General features: G+C 33.3%; 1 protein-coding gene across 1 annotated transcript in view; it reads left to right on the top strand.

Moving 5' to 3' along the window:
• Nucleotides 1-543: 543 nt before the first annotated feature.
• LOC132724397 (uncharacterized) overlaps nucleotides 544-10793 on the top strand; it is a 52012-nt gene continuing 41762 nt past the window's right edge. The window contains exons 1-3 of the mRNA XM_060709251.1: nucleotides 544-1117; nucleotides 3640-3798; nucleotides 6346-6724. Coding sequence (XP_060565234.1) covers nucleotides 551-1117; nucleotides 3640-3798; nucleotides 6346-6724 — 1105 coding nt within the window. The 5' untranslated portion in view covers nucleotides 544-550. The remainder of the gene's footprint in view (nucleotides 1118-3639; nucleotides 3799-6345; nucleotides 6725-10793) is intronic.

Genomic DNA, 10793 nt, shown 5'->3' with positions numbered 1-10793 from the left:
GGAACATCGAATTCTAGCTGTAGCATATAATTTATACCAGTGAAAATATGTTTGATAAAGCTACTTTGATCAAATCAGATTAATTCATGGTTAGATAAGACAGTACTCGTTAAACAGTTATATTCCTTAAAAATGTAATAGTACTAGTAAATGATGTTGTCGTTAAACACAAATTTGAAGCTACAGAAAACAGGGAAATAAGATTTGCGTTAATATTATAAAGCTGTATGAATTTCAGAATATCTGGAATTCAAAGTTAAACATATATGCCTATATTGTAAGGGCCTAAATTGATCTTATTTATATTTTCAGGCATTGAATTGTTGCATGTGTACTTCTGTAGAAACAATCACTATTATCTTAAAGAGTTGAAAACAATTGCATTTATTTCCAAATTATGCATTACATCTTTAAATGATAGTGAATGTAATAATATACTATGGCATTTTACATAATTATTTTTTTTTTCAGGTTTACCACGGAGCTTAGCCTTCAAGACACACCAGTGTATATAATTCTTTAAGTTGGAAAGACACAAAGTTTGCAAGTAATGGCTTCTTATAGCCCTAAACTTTTAGACAAGAAATACAATAACTGGGTTAAAGCGCAGTTAGCAGTGCTGTTTACTAAAGAAGGTATTGAACCTTTTGTTTGCCATGAAATCAAACAATTTCAGTTGAAATGCTTAGATGATATATGTTACAACAGTGGACTATTTAGTGGGACTTTGTGTTCAAGATGCTGCACGGAAAATGTAATAAAATGTCCAACAAATAGAATATGTAATGTTGGACGTGGAAGATGCAGTTATCATCGAAATGCTGCGACAAGGTATACTCCTGCTGGCTGCCCTAACAAGATATGTCATAATTTCACAACTGAGATACAGAATGTACATAGGTACAATGGTCCGTCGTACAAAAACACTGATGCTACACAGTGGTGTAGTAATTTCTGGGAAGTGGCGAAATGCTTCATGCCTCCAGATGGGTATAAAGATAAAGCATCTGCTGCAGAAACAGACTTCAATGGTATAATCAGCGTTATTCTCAATTACAAACACTTCCAAGGGAAACTACATGATAACCTCAATAATAAGACGAATATGTTTGAGGAGGTAAACAATATTTAGATATTATTTAAGAAGACTTGCGTTTGGTCCTTTTAACAAAACGATAATATATTTCAGTGATCTTAAGAAAAATACAACTATATTGTATTATATATATAATACACTTACATTGTTGGAATGTTTTCTGAAAATAAAGCACATTGTTACATAGGTGATTGTCGGTAAGAAGGATTTGTAAAGAATTTATTCTGCTCGCAACGTCTGTATTTTTTATGAAAGTTTTACTTTCTTAGAAATTTCAAACTTAATTTAACAGAAGTATTACCAACAAATGTCTAGAAACATATTGAGATGGTTTCGTGATAAGAAAATATATAGGGCGGAATAATGACTTTTTACCCCAAACTTATGTGCGGAATATAGAGAAATGATCTTAAGTAGGCATCAACTCCTTATCTGGTCATGTGGATTAAACCAAATTCATCTAAGCCTTTGTGAATATTGATTATTTTTGGGTAAATTATGACCCAATGCATTTTCTCTTTTTTGTTAGACAATTCCTTGTAAGCAACCAGTCCGGCATTCCTCAGTATTTTTTCACGAAGCGTCCATTTTTAGCTCGACTATACGAAGTAAATGGAGAGCTGTCCTACTCGCCTTGGCGTCCGCGTCCAGATTTCAGATTAAAGTTTTGGTGCAGTAAAATATTTTACTGTAACTTCTTTATTACCTCAAAGATCAACTTCATACTTCGAATATATGTTCCTTATTATCAATCACATCTTATGTGATAAGGTCTATAACTTTAGCACAAATATTTGAGATTTATCTCCCCTTGAACTTAGAATTTTCCTTAAAAATATTATTTTTTAACTGTTATTTCTTTATTTCTCAAGGGATCAACTTCATACTTCAAGTATATGTTCCTTATCATTAACCACATCTTATGTTATAAGGTTTATAACTTTAGTACCAATATTGTAAGAATTATCTCCTTGTTGACTTAGATATTTTTACTTGAAAAATGTTATTTTTTTACTATAACTTGTTTAGTTTTTAAGGAATCTACCTCAAACTTTATATACAAATTCCTAATTATCAACCATAGCTTCTGTGACAAGGTCCATAACTCTTGAAGCAATATATTCAGATTGATCTCCATTTGAACTTAGAAATGTCTTTAATAAATATTACTTATTTACTTTTTAAGGTATCTACTTCAAACTTCAAATATATATATATTTCTTATCATTATACACATGTTGTGTGACAAGGTCCATATTTCTATTGTGACAATTTCTATCAATTTATCCCTTTGAACTTGGAATTTATGTTTATATTAACTTCTTCTCATAAGAAGAATTATATTTCTTTCATAATTGATTTTTCTTTCATAGTTTTGTCTTCCTTCCTGTGTCCCGAATTTAATTAGTCGAGCTTCGCTGTCTCCTGTGACAGCTGTCGTTGAAACATTTTTTATATCGATTGTGATATCATAATTGTATTAAAAAGGGATACTGGTGCGTAAGAGTACAAAATGTTTAATACTCCCGGTATAATATGACAGTTACCCTTTGCAGAGGGCAGTGGTGAATGCAACCAGCAGACCACACCTCTAGCAGACCACTCCTCCATCAAACCACTCTCATAGCAGACCACACCCCCAGCAGACCACTGCCCTAGCAGACAGCAGACCACTCTCCTAGCAGACCAAACATTTAAGCTCAACACAGCTCTTATCGCGCTTGTAATTCATTATATATCTAGTTAGTATTTTTATGCCCCCACAAAGTGGGAGCATATAGCGTTGCACTTGTCCGTCCGTCTGTCCGTCCGTACGTCCTTCCGTCCGTACGTCCCGAAATCTTGTGAACGCAACTCCTCTTAAACCGGATGGCAGATTTTGCTTAAACTTACAGGGATGAACAACCTTAATGTGTAGATGGTAGTAAAGGAAGGAATTTTCGCTGCGACCAAATTTAACAGAAATTATGGCCCTTTGTTGATTTTTTCACTATATACTATGTAGAAATTTTGTGAACGCAACTCCTCATAAACCAGATGGCAGAATTTGCTTAAACTTACAGGGAAGAACAACCTTAATGTGTAGATGGTAGTAAAGGAAGGAATTTTTGCTGCGACCAAATTTAACAGAATTATGGCCCTTTGTTGATTTTTTCACTATATACCATAAAGAAATTTTGTGAACGCAACTCCTCTTAAACCGGATGGCAGATTTTGCTTAAACTTCCAGGGACGAACAACCTTAATGTGTAGATGGTAGTAAAGGAAGGAATTTTTGCTGTGACCAAATTTTACAGAATTATGGCCCTTTGTTGATTTTTAGTTTTCAACTTGTGGCACATGTAGTCTAAAAAATAAATATTTGACCTAGAGTCATAAGATTGACAGAACAGTTGCATGTGGGGGCATCCGTGTCCTATGGACACATTTCTAGTTTTTACTACATGTATTACGTAACAGTTTCTCAGTAAAAATTTTATTTTATACTCAACCTATAGGTTTTAGGTAAAAGTAAATATCAATTCTTATTCAATTTTAACCAGGCAAGAGATATTGGAAGAAAAGTGCGACATTCTTCAACACTGGAAGTAGAGGATACAGATCTTCAGAATTACTTCAAACTATTACAGAAACTACTTTCTGATCACGTTTTTTTAGCTACAGACACACATGCGCAGAATGCTAAAAAGAAACTGATAGAGGTAAACATCTTAAAACTACTACTACTACACCACAATAACGATTACCACCATTACCACTACTACCACCACCACTTTCACCACTACTACTACCGCCACTACTTCTACTACGGCCACTATTTATACCACTACTACTACCACTACTACTACCACTACCACCACCACCAATATCAGTACCACCACAACTACCACCACCGCTGCTGCTGCTGCTTCTACTACAATTTACTACTACCACTACTACTACCACTACTACTACTACTACTACTACTACTACTACTACTACTACTACTACTACTACTACTACTACTACTACCACCACTACTTCTACCACTACTACTACCACTACTACTACTACTACTACTACTACTACTACCACTACACCACCACCACCACTTCCACAACCACTACCACCACCACCGCCGCCTCCGCCGCCGCTACTGCTACCACTACGGCTACCGGTACCACTACCATCACCACCACCACCACCACCACTACTACTACTTTCTACTGCTACTTACTACTATTTCTACTTGTACTACAATTTACTACTACTGCAATAACAACTGCTACTTACTACTCCTAAGTACTTATACTTCAACCATAATTACTACTGCTACTTACTACTGCTACTTACACTACTTCTAATTTACTTAAACAACTACTACTACTACTACCACTATCACTTCCACTACCACCTCTACCACCACTACTACTACTAATCATAATAACACTATACTATACTTTTAATAATAACAACAACTTTATTTACAGAAGCTTAACAGAATGAGGCACTTACTGATTTTTAATACCTTTTTTCAATTAGAACATCTGAATGTAATCATATCAATCGAAGAAAATATAACATGTAGAAGAAATGAATGGCGATCTTAGTTTTAAAATATATTATACACACTGAACATTCATACAATTTATTTTATTAATAACTATCAAAAAAAAAACACAAGTACTTTCTTAAGTGCATTATTTTAATCTGCAATTAACAAAGTCAAAACAAACAAAGTCAAAACTATAACAGTCACCCATTACTAGAAAACATTTTGTACTAGGAAAGAAAAAAAAGAAAAACAAATGCAAGAATATAACGTTCGTATCTTTTACGTATAATACACATGATCCTAGCTAAACTTGATTGGATGATTGTTAATACACATGATCCTAGCTTAACTTGATTGAATGACTGTTTATACACATGATCCTAGCTAAACTTGATTGGATAATGGTTAATACACATGATCCTAGCTAAATTTGATTGAATAATGGTTAATACACATGATCCTAGCTAAACTTGATTGAATGATTGTTAATACACATGATCCTAGCTAAACTTGATTGGATGATTGTTAATACGCATGATCCTAGCTAAACTTTATTGGATTATTGTTAATATGCAAAACATTTCATCGTATAACTAGTATATTTCGAATGATTGTAAATTAGTGTAATGTAAGTAAAAGCGTATAAGTCAAATTAATTACTTTTCATTTTTAAACAAATCATGCTGTTTCCATAAAAGAATAGTACCGTTTACTTTATTGTCGATTATCAGAAGTGATGTTATCCAGAATGTCTCTGTTATTTACTTACGCTCCCTTCGCAGCTTACTGAATGCACTCACGCTACTTCAGAAAGTGGGCGATAGTGGAACATTCGACCGATGTGCAGGAGAGTATTATTTACTGAACATAATAAGTATTGAACGCAAAAATAATAACATATTCCGGAAAAAAAAACTGCAATAGTTTGTTGTTATTAAATATTAACAGTTTTGAAATGACCAATAAGGAAATATTCAAACAAGGTTTTCTTTTATAAATGCACTTTAGATAATAAATGCGCTACGAAAGATGCGTAGTTGGCGATTCATTCAATTCTATGCATAATAATAATAATAATAATAATAATAATAATAATAATAATAATAATAATAATAATAATAATAATAATGATAATAATAATAATAATAATGATAATAATAATAATAAATAATAATGATAATAATGATAATAATAATAATAATAATTGTCTGAATATTCAAATAAAAATACAAGGTGCAAAATCATTTGAGACTGAAGATTTATACTAATTTTAGAAACTTGTGTATGTAAATAAGGTCAAAGGCAAGTTTTAAAAACACGGATAAAACGTAAATGATAACATAGTTATGCCTGTGTGATTATTACGTGACAAAGAAAAGAAATAATATGCTGTTTTTAACCGCTTTGCAATGAGTCGTAAGGAAATATACACACACGTTTTGTATAAATGTATTTGGAAGAATAGTTGTAGAAACATTTTGTACAATATTTCTGTAGTAGGGGGTTTATGTCAATCCATCACGCAATGAGGTTTAGATGTATTTATTCAATAAAGAATATTTCTTTAAAATGTTCACTTAATAAATGACTGATATTATTTTAATATTCATTTTTTTAATTATTTTATTTATTTATTTATTTTATATTTTCTTTTTTTATTAACCATTGTTTAATTTATTTATATTCTATATTTGTAATGTATTTATAATTACAGTTAGAAAATGACACTTTAGTCATTGGTAAAGATGATATAAGAAAAGTACTAGACGATGTGGCAAAGGCAGTTCAAGACAAGATGAAGGCTGGATTAGATGAGCATTATGACAGAATTAAACTAGATATGATAAAAAGGAAACAGGAAGATCTTCTATCTCTTCAGTCAGAAATCGCCGAGGGAGTGACACAATTAAAAGATACAGCTAATGATTCTGTTCAAAGACTGCAAGAAGAACGGGACAAAGAAGTTGGGCAAATTCATGAACAAGGAGATAAAGAACGAGCAGATCTGGCTGGATTAGGAGAGACGTTACAAAAAGCACTGAAAATAGCAAGTAAAGACGAAAAAGAAGAACAATATATTGAATATAAACAAAGTAAGTGATATTAATCATGACTTTATTTGTTTTCCATATATATTCAGCGGTTTTTTTTCTCTACTTTGGGAATGGTGCAAGTACCAGACTGATTGGAAAAAATGTGTTATTTTGAATTCAATTGGGATTTTTTTATGCATTTTTTTCAGCTACAAATAAGATTAGTCATCATGCATAAAGACAGCTAACAGCTTCCACTGCCCAGGTAGAACTATTTAGTGGTGATTTATATGAATATGTTGGATTTAAATGATTAAATCACTTGACCTGGTGGGAATTTTGAACAGTAATTTTGGGAAATTAAACATTTAAAATTGGGAATTTTAATGTTTATTTTCTATTGGGAACAGTACCGTTTTAGGGTAGTAGTTATATAAAGAAAAAAAACACTGATATTACTTCACATATTCCTTTGTACTTCACACCGTACTGGGATCCTACATATTACCGGACAAGATATGATGCTTTTTCGCTGTAACATTTATTTAAAATAATAAAAAAGAATGGAACTTTACCCAAATAATTTTGGGTTCTAAAAATACACGTTAACATTCCTTTATCAAACATGAAATGAAACATTTGTCTGTAGAAATGTGAACTCAATTTACAGGACATTGTGTTTCAAAAAATTGTCAATTCGTGATTTAAATAATCAGCAAGGAAACTACGACTATTGAATGACAAGTTTAAGATATTGGAAAACTCAAGTATGTCACTAGAAATAGACACGGCAGCCATGCCTGTTACGAAGAGACCAATATAGGAGTGTAGTTGAAAGTCACGCTATTAACTCAATTAACATATTGATTCTTCATGATCCTTAAACGTATGTTCAAATGGAATTAATATGTTCTTTGTCTTGGTCATAATGTTGCATGTTGCAAAAGCCATAAAATCTATTTTATTTACATTACATGCAAAGTTTCCTCCCATGGGTGTAAACCATTTCCTTATATGTAATTTTAGCTCACCTGTCACTTTGTGACAGGGTGAGCTTTTGTGATCGCTTTCGTCCGACGTCCGTCCGTCGTCCGTCTGTCCGTCGTCCATCGTCCGTAAACTTTTCCTTTAAATGACATCTCCTCATAAACCACTAAGCCAATTTCATCCAAACTTCACAGGAATATTCCTTTGGTGGTCGCCTTTGAAAATTGTTCAAAGAATTTAATTCCATGCAGAACTCTGGTTGCCATGGCAACAAAAAGAAAAAAACTTTAAATATCTTCTTCTAAAAAACCCAAAGAGCTAGAGCTCAGATATTTGGCATGAAACATCTTCTAGTGAGTGTCTACCAAGTTTGTTCAAATAAAAGCCCTGGGGTCAAAATTGGCACCGCCCCAGGGGGTCATTGATTTACCCTATATGTATATAGTGAAACCTTAAAAAATCTTCTTTTAAAGAACCCAAAGAGCTAGAGCTAAGATATTTAGCATGAAACATCTTCTAATGGGTGTCTATCAGGTTTGGTCAAATAAATGCCCTTAGGTCAAAACTGGCCCTGCCCCAGGGGTGTCATTGTTTTTAAATATATGTGTAAAGAAAAAACTTAAAAAATCTTCTTTTAAAATACCCAACGAGCTAGACCTTAAATGTTTAGCATGAAACATCTTCTTATGGGTGTCTACCAAGTTTGTTCAAATAAAAGCCCTGGTGTTTAAACTGGCCCCTCTCCGGATGGGGGGGGGGGCTATATACAGGCGAGCGACTTCAGGGCCATCATGGCCCTCTTGTTTTTTTTAATTTGCATTTCTTCGTAAAAAGACATTAACGAGATACTGTTTAAACTTAATTTAAAATTACTTTTTATCATTAAAATATGTTACGATTGTCTCCTGAGATAACGTTGCGAAGAAATGAAAGTAAAACCTATCTAAAATAACCCATTAAGGGCCTCAATATTCGGGCATGCACAGAACAGATTATTCCCACACATGACCAGGTCATGAAATAACTAGTAAACAAAAGGGCATGTATGTAAATAAATAACTGAATCAACAATATTTACCTAAGAGTGGTTTTGTTGTCATTTACTTTGAAATAGAAAGTGGGTGTACGATTGAGACCGGATGATTTTTTAATTGAAGCAAAAAATAAAGCCTTATTATACAGGAATATATTTTGTCCGGTAAACTGATTGTCCGGTAAGTACGAAGGATCCCAGTAACATATAACAATTGAAAGTCCAGCTTTTGCAGCACCTGATGATCTAAAATCATCAATTCATTATTTGATCCAATCCTATTATTCTCATGTTCATTTCCTGAGTCCAGAAGTCTATATCAAATACATATTGTACGCAATCTAACCTTGCTTTTAACCCCGAAAATATAATCAATTTAAAAGCCATGTTATATACCACTAGCATTGTTGTCACTTTCTGTGTCAAAAACTTCCATATCAAATTCATATACTCGAAGTGACTACATCTTAATAGATATGTTTTGTAACACCATAATTGTTGGTCATGAGTATTTTCTTTAATTTAATGAGTTTTCACCTGAAGCAGTAGTTGTGAAAAAAATCATTATAAATTGTTGAGTACTCAGTACCATACTAATTCTAGCCTATATATTTTATCACACTGCTAATATAGGATTACAGAATAAATACGAGGGAAACAGGGCCAATGTAAAAAAGGAAGGTCAAAGTGAGAACAAAGTACTTTGATTGGTTCAGAACAATAGCAAGTATGAAAACGTTGTTAGGAATTTAAAGAATGAAAGCCGCAATTTTGTTTCTTTTTCACAAAAAAATAAAAAATAAAAAAAATAATAAAAAAACATAACGAATAAAACAACAAATTGTTCTAAATAGATTAAACTTGTTGCTTTAGCTGAATGTAGCACAATGTGCTCAAAAGTGAGTTTCGTGATGACAGTGTTTCGGTCTTTTGTCATGCCCACAATTTCGTAAAACAACAGCTACTCTGAAACCACTTGATGGATTTTGACCATAATATGCATACATGATTGTTACGTCGTCCTCAAAGTGGTATCAATGTTTTCAGTTTGGTGCTTAAGTAGGTTGCAAAGGCAAAAAATAGGCTTAAAATGTGATCATTAAAAAAACTTGTTCTCAGACTTGTTATATTTTGATGAACTTTACAGCAATGGTCATGATTTTGTTGATAGTGTTACCTCCAGATCTTTTTAAATCGGCAAAAGCACAGTTCAGCCATAGTATCGTTCCTGCACAGGCCTTTAAGCAGTTTTCTGGTAGTAGTTGCTATCACTTTCGAATAACCATCGTAATAATTTCATGATCAATGACCTGCACAGTCCGGGAATTGTACCCGGGTAGCCTGATTCCTAGCCTCTATAACTATTTGGCTGTTCACTATTTAAGAGATAATAATAGGCGACCGGACAGCTCAGTAAGTAGAGCTGCGGTAGGGGTTATGGCGGTCTTGGGTTCGAGCCATGGTCAGGCAGTGGTAGCCAGGGTTAAGAGGTGTTTTTTCAACTGACACATGTTTGATTCATTTTACATATTCTATTAAATTAGAAATGGACAAGAACCAATATTGTAAGCATGATCCGCAAAAAGCATTTGATACATTTAATCACACCATACTGTACATGAAACTTCAAGCATCTGGCATAGGTTATAACATTCTTACATGGTTCAAATCGTATAGGCAGCAGCTGGCAGATGTGGCTGGTACTAATTCTACTACTGCTCCGATGTACCTATGGTGTCCCCCAGGGGTCCATTTTAGGTCCTCTTTTATTTCTAATATATGTCAATGACACGTCTGCAATCATAAGCAATACGCTTAAAATTGTTATATGCTGGTGACTCAGGTATACTTGATTCTGAAGAAATTCCCTCCTATGGCATTGAACTAATAATCGATTGCTTAATTGACTTTGAATTGTCTGTCCATGTTGGCAAGACCATGTCGTTTCATTTTAGGTCCAAGCTTCAACAACATTAGACAGGGTCCTTTAAATTAGATAAACCTAGTCATTAAGCGTGTTAGATCGCCTAATACAAAATGCATGGAAGCCAGCATACCAGCAATCTTTGCTAGAGAACGGGAAGTAACTCTGTTGGGCTTATTCTTCAA

This window comes from Ruditapes philippinarum, unplaced genomic scaffold (assembly GCF_026571515.1).
Source record: "Ruditapes philippinarum isolate M1 unplaced genomic scaffold, ASM2657151v2 ctg5914_1_1_1_1, whole genome shotgun sequence".
NCBI lineage: Eukaryota > Metazoa > Mollusca > Bivalvia > Venerida > Veneridae > Ruditapes > Ruditapes philippinarum.
This window is presented reverse-complemented; position numbering and strand designations above follow the sequence as displayed.